The sequence below is a fragment of the Metopolophium dirhodum genome, chromosome 4 (genome assembly GCF_019925205.1).
Source record: "Metopolophium dirhodum isolate CAU chromosome 4, ASM1992520v1, whole genome shotgun sequence".
NCBI classification, from domain to species: domain Eukaryota; kingdom Metazoa; phylum Arthropoda; class Insecta; order Hemiptera; family Aphididae; genus Metopolophium; species Metopolophium dirhodum.
In genome coordinates, this window is record NC_083563.1 from 30,829,103 (window position 1) to 30,842,774 (window position 13,672).

At 28.3% G+C, this 13,672-nt stretch overlaps 1 protein-coding gene across 2 annotated transcripts in view; it reads left to right on the plus strand.

Moving 5' to 3' along the window:
• The first annotated feature begins 953 nt into the window (after positions 1–953).
• The window catches only part of LOC132944017 (cytoplasmic polyadenylation element-binding protein 2-like), a 183,555-nt gene continuing 170,836 nt past the window's right edge, over positions 954–13,672 (plus strand). Inside the window, exons 1-3 of one of the 2 annotated variants that reach the window (XM_061013226.1) lie at positions 954–1,734; positions 4,278–4,512; positions 4,579–4,748. In XM_061013226.1, the coding sequence (XP_060869209.1) occupies positions 1,309–1,734; positions 4,278–4,512; positions 4,579–4,748 (831 nt within the window). In that variant the 5' untranslated portion in view covers positions 954–1,308. Of the gene's footprint in view, positions 1,735–4,277; positions 4,749–13,672 lie in introns of both variants that reach the window. The other variant, XM_061013225.1, reaches the window with a different exon arrangement.

Consider the following 13,672-nt stretch of genomic DNA (forward strand, 5'->3'; position numbering starts at 1 on the left):
TCGAAATAATAAGAAAATTCATGAATACATAAACACATAGACACATGTATATAATGTAATCATATTATAGGTAGGTAAACTATTATAAATAATAATTATTTGCGGGTAACTAGGTAGGTACCAACTGCCTGCCTTTATACATAATATACTATACAATATACTTTATTGCTGCAGTCGTTTAACGTACCTTTACTATACTGTGTGACGCGAGTACTGAGTACTATACAGTATACTATATATAGACATAAGAGTATTTTTTTTATTACAGTACAGACGTAGTCTACAGTGAACAGTTTTTATAGTAGGTATCTACAGTTGTAGACTAGTACTTACATAAGTAAAGCAGTAATTCCGTAAAGATATAATAATAATAAATTACACTGGTACCTATTTGATTAAATTGAATAAACATTTAACATATAATAACTATTATAAGTACATCACACATGTATAATATAATTGTATAGGTAACTGTACCTATAATAAATAATAGTAATAATATTTACTAGGCACCTTTGCATATTAATATATTATAAAAATATCATAATTTGTCTTGACGTTTTGTAATTATTAATTTATTTAAAAAAACAATAATCATAACTTATTTACACTATAAATTAATATTATAATCAAAAGCACAACGTGAAAAATAAGCAAGCGACAACGCGACGGAGTCATCTAAATAGTAAATAATAATTAATAGTAGATAAGTATAATGTCATAACAATAATAATAATAACAATACATCATCCCGACGACGAAAAGTCGAGAGTCACCGAGCGCGGACGACGGCTTCGGCAGCGGCGAAGTGCGTCGAATCCGAAAATTGCCAATAAACATATGATTGGCGGCTTTCCGTTGGCGGTGTGGAACGCGCGCGCGGCGACTGTCGTGCGGAGGGGTGGGGGAGTCGCCGACAAGCTGCTGCCGCCGCTGCTATCGCGTTTCGGCTCGTGCAGTCGTGTTATCAGCGGGTGGCCAACGTGCCCGTTTGCAGCCGCAGCTCTAGTTAAATTTTTTTTTTTTTTTTTTTAAATCAAAATTTCAAGCGCAAAACACCGTATATTATTATATTACATAAAAAATATAATACAATATATTGTATAATATTCCCAATTATAAATATATTTATATATATATTATATAAATAATATTCCACAGCGGTCTTCTGTCGGTCGGTCGAAATCGCTGTTATACTATTTAATATAATATAATAATATAATACTCAGACGTGTGCGTTTTCGAACAGGAGAGGTTCTCGCGCGGCATACCATTATTCCGCACGGGGCCGTTCGTGATATTGTATAAATGGGGGAGTACAAATTTAGTGTAAATTCTAGTTTAAGTTCTATCGAGTACCAATCGTCGGTGAACACGTCCGGGCTGCCGTCGTCGTCGTCGTCACAGTCGTATTTTGCCGACGACAGCCCACAGCAGCTGCAGGACGTCGCCGTCAAACAGCAGATCTCACCGTCACCGGTCAACGGCGATCACCAACAGCTGCCCTCTACCAAAGGCACTGTCAAAGAAGATTCTGTGTTGGCAGCGTTAGGTAGTGGTGGTGATAAATCATCGGGCGGCCCACAAATGCAGTTACCATCATCTTACAACAATGAAGCTAGTCTTAATGTGATAAACTCGTCGACCAACTCGTCTACGTCTAGTCTATGGTCAGCGTCTGTTGATGATACATTGATACATGGGTTAAATGCGTCTGCGGCTGCAAACAACGCTGTAAGTTATGCATTAAAAAATACGATGATTTTATACCATGTAGAGTTAACAGTTCTGTCATGCATTTTCACAAACCAAAAGTTTTTATGTACCTCTATTTGTTTAATTTAGTATTTATTTTTCACTTGTTTTCATGATAAAACAATAAATAAAAATATGCCTATTCTTTGTAAATTTCTTTTACTCAATACCGCTCAATTCTTAAGAACTTTTTTCAGGGAATACCTATTTCTATAAGAATTGTTTTAAATGTACAACATTAGGTACCTACCTAGGTTAGTTATTTATAATTTAATAATGTTAACATTTTTTACGAGCTTTTAGCATTATAATAGTTAATACCTATTTTACCAAGCTTATCTGTAATGTGTATTGTGTATACCTACACTGCAATTAGTAATTGGACCTACATTATGTATGTACACATTTTTGAAAAACAAACATTTTGTCATTAAATAAAATATTAAGATATTTGTATACCTACCTATATTTGTTCCTAAAAACTAGTAGTTGAAAAATTCTTTAACTGTAGCCTATTAGTAACTATAGCCATACGCCATTATGTTAAATATATGATATTTAATATTCTCTAATAATATAAAGTATAGATCATTCTTAGTTGTATAGTTTTGTTTTCATTTTTAATGTTACCTAGGTGTCTTTGTAAAATTAGCTTAAGAGGATGTCAGCGCACTATTGGTTTTCTCTCTCTGGCCCACGCGCAACATAGACAAAACGCATTTTCGCAGAATCGTTTTTTCTATGTTTTCAAGTAATCTTAGAGTAAAATCACCCATTACAAAAAGGATAAAGAATATTAATTTTGAGGGAATGTCATATCGATTTCTCTAAATATTGTTTCAAAACAATTTAAACATCATTTAAATTTACAACATTTTTTTGTTTATTTTGAAACTCAAATAAAAATTCAAATAACAATAAAATCTAAAATCAATATAACATTCCCTCAAAAATATTATTCTCTACCTTTTTTGTAATGGGTGATTTTACTCTAAGATTACTTGAAAACATAGAAAAAACGATTCTGCGCAAATGCATTTTGTCTATGTTGCGCTTGGGTCAAAGAGAGAAAACAATACTTGGAAGTACACATTTTATTATTATTTTATTTAAGCTCTCTAGCCCCCTAATCTCTGCCTGTATGTTTAATGTAAGTTTTAGTAGATAATATTTACCATTATTTTAGAATATTCATTTAAATATACCCATATTGGCTATTTATAATCTTGTTGAGTATTAAGTTTGATAATAATTAACATATTATTTTTCAGCATTTCTAAAAAAAATTAGAACCTATTTATTTAAAGTGAAAGAAAAAAAATAGAAATTGTGAATCTAATAAATATTTATCTCTACTACATACCTACCTATTTACTATTTACTTTTAAAAAATCTGTGAACTATATTAAATAAAGTATACATAGTTATGTCCAACAATATTTTACTTATCTCTATTATTTAACCATGTGTTTAAATTTTGGAGGAAAGATGGATATACTACTAAACACAGATGATTTTTAGTGTGTGTGGTTACACACTAATACTTATAATTTTGTATACTTAGTACTTACCTTAGAAAACTTAAAGATTTCAAAAATAACTTCCTCAGTATTCACCCCGGTATTCACTGTTATTTGTTCGTGTTATATAGGTACCGGCATACTGCCTATTAAGTAAAAATAGTTAAAATATGTTATACCTAATTAAATTGTTCAACAATCTTAGTTCATTAAACATTTTATTGTACTCAAGCCTTATGATTTATTTAAAAATTATGGTAGGTAGGTAGGTATTTGATTGATTTACTAAGTAGTTATCAATAGTTATATTGACTAAAATGCAATCAATAGTTGTCCAACTTGAATAAAATATTAATAAGTATATTAAATGCATTAAATTAATTAAAACCTAAATAAATCATTATTTTCAATTTTTCTAATTTCTTAGGTACCTAGTTTATTAAATATTTAATAAAAATAATTTTCTTTTCCAAATTAGTATGAAGTATTGAAGTGTTATACAATTATAAGAAATATCTACTATCAAAAGGCCAACAATTTCTTTTTTAATACCTAATAAATGTATATTTTTATAAAATACATCAGGAAAATAAAGCTTATCAACTTTTTATAATTTAGTTTCATTTATTTGTTAATAAATATGTATTCAATTTTAAACTGTCTTTTTATTATAATTATCCAACCAATAAAGTTTTCATAAATATTTCTTATTGTCTATGAAATATGAAAAAGAAGCACCAATCACTGTCATATTTACTAAGTGCCTTGTTTGAGAAAGTTCTGCTTATTTATGTAAATTACTGTCATTGTTATTTCCAGTCTCATTCAAGAATTAAACAATACCTATTTATTATAAACTTTTGTTAGTCTTGGAAATTTTTCCTATACTCAAGAAAAATGATAAATTAAATTAATATTTGACATAATTTTAATTTTGGTGATAAGTTATATAGGTAGGTGACTAATTTTCAACTTAAACATTTTAATATTTGATGTTTTTAGAATTTCCCAAATACTTTGTACAATACTGGCCTGGGACCTCATCACCAGCAACAGCAACCACAGCAACATCATCATAGACGTCAAGCATCTGGCGCCACACACAATTTCCCTCACAATCTGTCTAGGCAACTGCAACAGTCAGCTCATCCGCAGAACCTGTACATGGCCAGTAAGGGATACTCTTGGTCACAGTCACATCAGAACTCGTGGCTTAACTCTAGTCAAAATCAAAGTGGTATAGCCGGTTCATCGTGGAATCGTGGTCGTTCTGTACCTAATTTGAATCCAATGCATGCTTTAGCTGGTCGTAAGCCAAATACTAATTACAATCATCATCAACATCAATCTACTCCTATGAATTCATCAAAATTTAGACGTAGTACTTCGTATCCAGGAAAAGGATTATTCAATCAAAATTCTACAACTTTTGATATTAACAACATCGATGAGACAGACGTAATGAGTTATCAGGTAAGATTTTAAAAACCATTATGAGTTATAATTTAGTTCAGTACTTGGACAGTTAAGTATTTATTGTCAGGGTAGAATATTAGGAATCAGAAGAAGATCCTGTGACTTATATTTAAAACATCACTATACTCCTTTTCAAAAGAGAACATACCGTGCATGTCGAATGATTCAATTGGTGCGTTGGGAACCACATGATTACTCTAACAATGGGGAATTGGTGGGGGATGCGCGCCGCCGGACATAAATTGGTCGCCGACCAGTATGTTCTCTTTTGAAACAGAGTATATGTTTTTATGTATTACAATTATTATATTACAATAAATTATTAAAAATAAATACTACATTTATTTATAACACACCACAATCTTGCATTACAATGAGATCAAAGAGTCAAAGCAATATAAATAACAATATGTTTTGTGTCTGTTAAAATCAAAATGTCACATGATTATTTGCCATTGACATCTGATCAATGCCTAGTAATTACATTATTTTAAAATTTCCAGTCAATGTATAATATTTTATATAATATGCATAAATTTCAAAGAAGACTTACTATTTTAAAATGGTAGTAATAAATGGTTGATGTAAATTGAAACGTCTATAACACTACCGCCTTTAGGTTAGTAAACCTTTATGGAACTCCCAGTATGTAAACTTCATTAATAATTTGATCATGTATCCAATTTTTTTTTTATCAAGATGTTGATATGCACATCCACATCAATATAGGGAATATAATATATAAAATACATTACCAATATGGATTTAACAATAGTCAATAGGGATACAAATACCACTGAGTAACATTTAATACACTTTCTTATTATACAATAAAATTTATAGTTTTCAATTATTATACAAAAGTTGTTTCCGTAACTTTAAACTTTAATCACGTAGATAAAAACTTTTGAATAAACATATCTTTAATGCAGTTCAGAGCACAAATGGGAGTTATAATTGTCGAATGATGTAGTCTACGACCTGTGTTTCCGTTCCAAAATATTTTTGAAGTCTTCTTTTTCTATAACTATTAACTTGCCAAAATTATTTTAAATTAAAATACAATACAAGTTACAACAATTTTTTCAATTTTAATAGGTATAAAATAAATGTATAATAGTGATACTTGATAGAGGACAGAGGTATAAAAAAAAAAAAACAGAAGATATTATATTATAGATAGGTAGAACATAATATTATTAAGTATATATTACCATATGTTTTAATATGATAATAAATAGAGTTCTCTTATCATATTCGTTTTCTATAAATAATTTAAAATGTTTATTAACTATCTTCAAATTATGGCTAATAGACTACAAAATAAGATATTATAATATTTATCAATAATTTAAACAGGTATTTTTTCAAGATGTCAGAAATTATGATAAATATAATAAGATATTATTCATTCTTAACTCTAAAACAAAGTTTAGTAATATCAGTGTTCTAATTTATTGGTAAAATGAAAACATTTATTCGCTTATTTTAGCGAAGATTAATTTTGTTTTCTTGAAATTGAATTATTTCCATCTAATTAATCGGTAGACCGATTAGGAAGGTCCAACTGTCCAAGCATCCTGTGCTGTTGTTTTATTTGTTACTCTAAGGAAAACTTAGGAAAACAATTCTTATGAGTTATGAGTAATGGCGGCATTATGCCAAGTCTGTTGTTTTTTAACAAACCCTCTTCCGTTCTCTTCTATCTTTTGTGAATACTCCTTTGGCACTGCCGATTAAACACGGTTTTCTTGCCTATTTAAACAAACACCATATTAAATCCTCCATACCATTATCAGAAACCCTGCGGGATATTGTTAAAATAAATGACATGCTTAAAACTGTTAGTTATTATTTTTGTTACCTTTATTATATGAATTATAAACCATTAATTCAAAATGTATTTACCGTTGTAATTAAAAAATTAAAAAATTAAATGTATTCTGTTAAAAAAAAGGAGTAGGCACACGAATATTGTTCAATGTTTAAAGGTGTTATGTGTACTATATATTTACATAATTAATAATATATTGTATATACACTTCATAGTATACAGGGTGTAACAGGAAGACCTGACAGATGAAATAACTTGTTCCAATCAATATTAAATTTTTTTTTTATATTTAATTTATCGTTACTTGTGCTAAACGTATATTAAAAAATTATTTTATTTTTTAATACTGAAAATAAAAAATTTTCAAAATAGCCAATTTGGGGTCATATTCCCCACCCCTCCCGGAGACCAAAATTTGTACACAACAAAACAAAATCTTTATATCCCCTACGCGAAAAAATCTCAGATAAGCTACTGTATTTAATTTTTTTTTTTGAATATAAAGCAATTATTAAATTAATTTATGAATACAATTACAACTTATTATTGTTTTTATAGTTTATTCAGGTATCCTTATATTGCTAATTTTAATATATCACATTATGTGTTATCTTACCGGGTATTAAAAAAATAATCAATTATTATTTATTTTTTACCCCAACCTCGGTTTTACTTCGTACAACGTACACTGTGTTGTGTTTTATCAAAATTATCACATATTCACACCAGGCATTCCTTCACGTTTTATTGTAGATACCTCTCCTCCCCTAAGAGTTTAGTAATTTGTGTAATAATTGTGGTAAGGTAAAACAATACTATACATTTATAAACTGAATTCCATTCAGTAAAGTTTCACATAAAAGTTCTCTCTGGAAGATTTACCTCTTTAAATGTTGGTAGTCTTATTACAATGGCCACATCTCTGAATTTTAATTTATTTTGAAACTATTTATTATTCGTTGAAGTAGAATCCGTCATTTTTCAAATGTTTTTTGTGAATTGTGTTATAAATGCTATAGCAATAAATAAACGACAAAATTAAATTGTTTAAGTAATTCAAATAGTTTCGTCGTATAACGTATTCAATAGTATTTAGTTACATATTGTATAAGAAGTATAACTTAAAATATTTTTAATTTCTAATAAAATCTAAAAATGAAAACCAGGTTGTCATATTGATATAATATTTTTTCGTTGTCGTTGGGGTTTTTTTTTTGATACATTGTTTCAAAAGGTAGCCGACGCAGGCGTTAAGAAGACCCTCCGGCTGTACGGTCAATAAAAATAGTGGCCCCGCCGGCGGCGCGTGGACGACGGGCGGCTTTACTACGAATAACCTCTCGGGTTCGCCACGTTGCAATGTGCACATACACGCGCGCTTGGCAAATGACACAGGAGTGTATGTCGACTGGCGGGTGTACAGACCATAGATATATAGAGGGTACTAACTTATGCACGTCAAAAGAAAAATAATAACACTAAAAGGTCAATTCGTATGTAAACCTCCCAAAAAAACGTTTTTTGGAGAATTTATTCATACATTTAAATTTATTATATAAGGTCTCAATTAGTTTGTACGGCTTTGAAATTCAATATTTATTTTATATATTATTTAGGTATCTGGTATATATAATATTTTAATAAAAAACTTGTTGATTAAATATCAAATATGTTTTGATTTTGGTCATCTTATATCTATATGGTGTATTGTTTTATTTGATAAAATACCCGGCAAAGACTTTTTTTAATTATATTTTTTATGTTAATTGATACAATTTTGTTGTTAAATATCTTAACTTACTGAGAGTTATTGTTTTTTTATGCTTATGAAATGAATTAATTTTTTCGTTTACAAAATGTGTTTTGTAGGGTATTAATAATTAAATACTTAATTAATTCCAAACAATCTTTACCTTAATATCTTATCTTTTTCTTAATCCCATGAATTTTTATTGAAGTATGTTAAAAAGTTTAAACTTATGAAGTGAATCATATTAGGTATGTTGTAAAGTAGGTACATAATTTATTAAAATATATTTGTGTTTTATACTTCATTTTAAGAAGGATCTATGAGCACCTATTTCCGAGAATTTTAGTCTAGTAGGTATATAAAGTTTTATTTATAAATACTTATTACTTTTTTTTTTCATAAATAAAAAGTCCTGCTTAAATTTTTTTACCTAGAATTGTCACTTGTATGTCAGAATTGTTAGTTAAACACATCATATTGTTGTCTATAATATGAGTAGTTTGTCCTAAAAAGGACAAAAACGACGTGAAAGCGATCTAATATAAAAGAGAGACCTAGTTAATTACTGGTAAAACGCGATTTGTATAGTGGTAATGCATTCTAGAAACCTCGTGGGTTCGTGTGGACATTTAAATCTTGAATTTTAATTACCTTTACACGTTATTGACATAATGCGCTTACTATTTTCACGATTAAGACATAAACAATAACTCACATTTTAGATTCTGAGTTGAGCGACGCAGCTATTGAACAGTGATAAATATTTAATATTTATCCCAAGCCAAAAAAACCTAACAACCAGTATTCTTCTTCGATTTTTAATTACCAAGGAAAATAATACTTTTATTCCAATTATTGATGACTAGTGTCTACCCTATTTATTTAAATAAAAGTCAAACTCTCAAAGGTTCTTAGCAGGAAAATATGATCATGGCTTCGGGGAATCGACTTTCATAGTTAAATTTCTTTCGATAATTACTTTTTAATTCTTAATATAATTTGAAACGTATTTTATTTTATTTCTGCATACTATTTTATTTTTTACTCTATTCTTAAATTATTTTTTTAGTGTATTTATCATGTAGGTAATTATAAATATGTAGTTAAATGTTGTTTCATAAGCTAGATTATTTAAAATTATTTTTATAAAACTATATTGTTGGTTTATTATAGTATTTAATTGTTTCTTATCTAGGTAGGAGGACTCGTACGTAATTTTAGGTTTATATAATATGCTACGTATCAAATGCACGACATATAGGTAGGTATATACATATTATATGCATCCGCTGCAACTTTCGTTGTCATTTACCATTAATATTATTGACTGTATAATTTTTGTTTGACGTCAATATTTACGGCCTATAATACTCCTATATAGAGTATATAGGCATCAGTCACATAATATAGGTACAATGTTAACTGTTTTATTGTCATTTGTAATGCAATTAATTACGTCTATTTATCTATAATTTTATACACAATATAGTTATGGTAAATATAGAAATAAGTTTTACTATTGTAGAGCTTTTATTGTTATTTGTATATTTAATTTTATTTAAAACCATATTTTTTTAGCTTATAATAAGTTAAAAAAAGTGCATAATAATGTTTAATTTGTAATAGATAAATTAACACTAAATTGGTTTGCTAGAAAATTAAACTATATAGTTACCAGATTGGTAGGCTGTGTGTCATGAGTAGCGGTCAAAGAAACTTCTTAAAATCCTTATGTCGGCCGAGCATATAAATAGAACAGTGGTGGCTTCTAGATTCCAATGTTGGCTACACATTTTTTCCTACGTGCTGTTTATGCCAAATCCGATTGCACTGTTCGAGACTTAACCAGGAGGGGGTTTTCGTAAAAAAAAAAACCATGCGACTCTTGTGCCAAGTGTGGGGATGAAATTTTTCATTTACTCAAGTTTTTCTCGGCAATAGCTATTATTATACGCCTGGACATACTAGACGTATGAACGTATTTGGTGCTGGCGGCCGTTCAACTAGGACATTTCGCTGGCTAGTCAAAATAAAATTCAACCTTAAAATAATATAGTTTCTAATCAAACATATATTTATTTGAAACTGTTTTCATTTGACATAGTTTAAATATTTAACTAATGTATAGGTATATAGGTACATCATATTTCTATTAATATTTATGATGATTTTTGTTTCAAGTTTTTGATTTGTAGTTCAAGTTGTATTTATGCGATGATCTAAGATTATACAAATAGTATATAAGTATAATTTGCATTTAAGTAGCATAGAAGCAGCCAGTTATCATTATCGATGGACCATAATATGTTATATATTATATGTATATACTATATTATATGATCGTTATAAATTTAATACTTAAAATGTATGTTTTCTAATGTAAATGTTAATAACTGAACTTTGATTTCAAAATATACAAAGCTGAATTTATTATGTTGCAAAATAATATGTAATATTATTTTACATATAATTAAGGTCTTCTATTTTTGTTAAAAATAAAAGTAATATTACAAATATTTAACTCAAACATCGAAATATTCAATAGGTAGGTGATGTAGTAAGTCTTATGATTTTTAAATTATATCTATTACATAAACATATTCTATGATACCCTGTAGGTATTTAATTAAATGTGGGTTTTCTGTTGTTATCTTTCAATTGTTTACTTATTTTTTTTTACTTTCTAGACTTGAGTATATTATTATAATACATTAATCGAGATGGTTATTTTTTATCTGCGCATATACTATCTGATTCATCCTTACATAGTTAGTTGGCAGACGGAAGTTAAAAAGCGGAATAAAAGTTTAAATAATCTGTGATGTTTAATGATTAATTTATTCGAATATTACTCCTAAACTGTATAAGTACCTTAAAGAATATTAATGCTAACACTATGCATAATATACTTCAACCTTCCCGACTTTATTTAATTTCCTCTACCTTTATTATGTCACTAATGAAAATGTATATAAATATATCAAACTATTAAATTTAAACTTAAAATAGCTTGCATTCCAATTTTTGTAAATTATTGTTGTTCTTTACCTTATAGTATATGTTAAACGTTTTTTTTTCTTTTATACTTGAATATCTTCGTTTACTTTTCGTAAATTGTATAGCAATGTTACAATATCTCTTTGTGAAAATAAAAAAAAAACGATTAAAAATAAGTTTAATATTTTATATAGTTAGTTATGTAATTATTAAGTGTTGGTTTTTAAGGACGTTTTAATTTCACAAATAATAAAACATGTACCAAATGATGGATTAGGTATAGAGTATTGAACAGCATCGTATAAGTGTCTAGGTATAGCGTTTAATGCTATCCATTTTTGTATTTTGTTTAAGCCAAAATTACTAGGTACCTGTTTTTGTAGTGATCTATTTAAAATAAAAGTTGATATATTATATTTTCTTGGAGCGGTATATGTATTGGTCCAACACTATATGATGTTTATTTTTTTGTTCGACTGACATCACTTTAAGAGCAGTAAAATGCTTTTAATCTTCAACTTTGAAGGTTGTTTCTGGTAACGAATTGGATGTAGTTGGTAATTTAGTTATAGTTACTTTCTTGCAATTTTTACCAAATAATTATATTATCATGTTGTAGACAAGTTATAATTTCTAAAATATTTTTTACCTTTTTGGCTATTTATAGACTTGAAATATTTATTTTTTAAATATATATTAATAGAGAGGTCAGAAAGATTGGAAATGTAATACAAGGTTCCTCATAAGTTATTCATCCAGCAACTAAAACATATCAAAGATATGTGTTTAAAATATTGATGATATACTTCAAAATTACGAAAATTTGTTAATTATTTTGTTGTTCAAAATGCATACAATTTTAATTTTTAAACTTGAGGGTTTAAAATTTAATACAAGAATATCTCATAAGTTTTCTTGCTGAAATTAAAAAAAAAGTTTAGTGTAAAGCTACATATATATTATTTATAAGCATTTAAAGTACGAATGTTGACTACATTGGATATTTAAACGTATACCTAATATAACGTTATAACGTATATATATTCTTCTTCAAATGATTAAAGTTATTATGATGTAATTTAAAAAATATTAATTGTTTAAGGACTTGACTTTTAATGTCATTTCGTATATTTGTTATTATTTTCTATATACGATTTTACTAATTTTAAGCTACAATTTATTAAACGAACTTACACTGTTCACACTGTTCATTTGACACGTTGGTATTGACTTTTATGGTTTTTTATATTGTACCTATACACAATGTTTTAGGCAAAAATTAGGTCAACATACTGTAATTACTAATTACTAAAATATCCTTAGAAATGAAGGTTGACACACCTCAGTCTCCACTCAGAATCATTTCATCGTAAGCAATGGTTTATCATTGAATTCAAATTCAACAAATTCATTAGTCATTACAGTGATCTACTCAATTATGAGATACCTACGCTCGAAATTTACCTTAGAGTATTTATGGTTGGGTGACCCCTGGGTTTTTTTTTCTTAAGTCTAAACCTAACAGGACGGAAACGAGTTAGATTTTCTGAGTTTGCTTGTGGATGGATATTCAATCATATATTTGGCTCGTCGACCGTCGTGCTTACCACTAATTGTGGTATGGCTTCATGATTTAAAAAGGCTGATAATATTTGTTTGAGCTTGAGTTTATTCTATAACAGGTTTAAAGTTATTTTTTATTCATATATTATAATTATTACTGTTAGTATTACAATGTTTGAGTATGTGTGGGATTCTATAGTTTTATGAGTTCTGGGAAATAAATATTATATTTATAATTATAATTTATATATATACTATGTGTGTGTGCACACCTAGTACCTAGGTCCTAGATATATTATAGTATGTAAATAAACATTTGATTTCGGTTATTTCATCTCCTGTGTGTTATGCATTGGGTTTTCACTTACAGCGCTATCCTACGAATACAGTACATTTCGTGAGTAGTAATGACCTTAGGCATCAAACTATGATTGTTAGTGGAAATGCGCTGATTTATTTACAGTCCATTAGTCCTGTTCACGATTAAAGATATACAGGTTGCACATCGCCCTATAATAAACGGCTTTCAGATTGATTTACAAAGTGGCTATAAAAATCAGCTGTTAATAATTAACTAGTGGCGCTTGATGTCAACACTCAATCATATGTGTCGACATTTAGAACTAATTTTACACCTATATATCTATAATCGGTTAATTGTAATATTGCCGCTTGGAGTGCCACTGAACTTATTGGTAGTCATTTCGTATTTCACCTTATCAGTAGTCGATGTGCAACCTGTATATCTTTAATCGTGGTCCTGTTATAGGAAGTGGT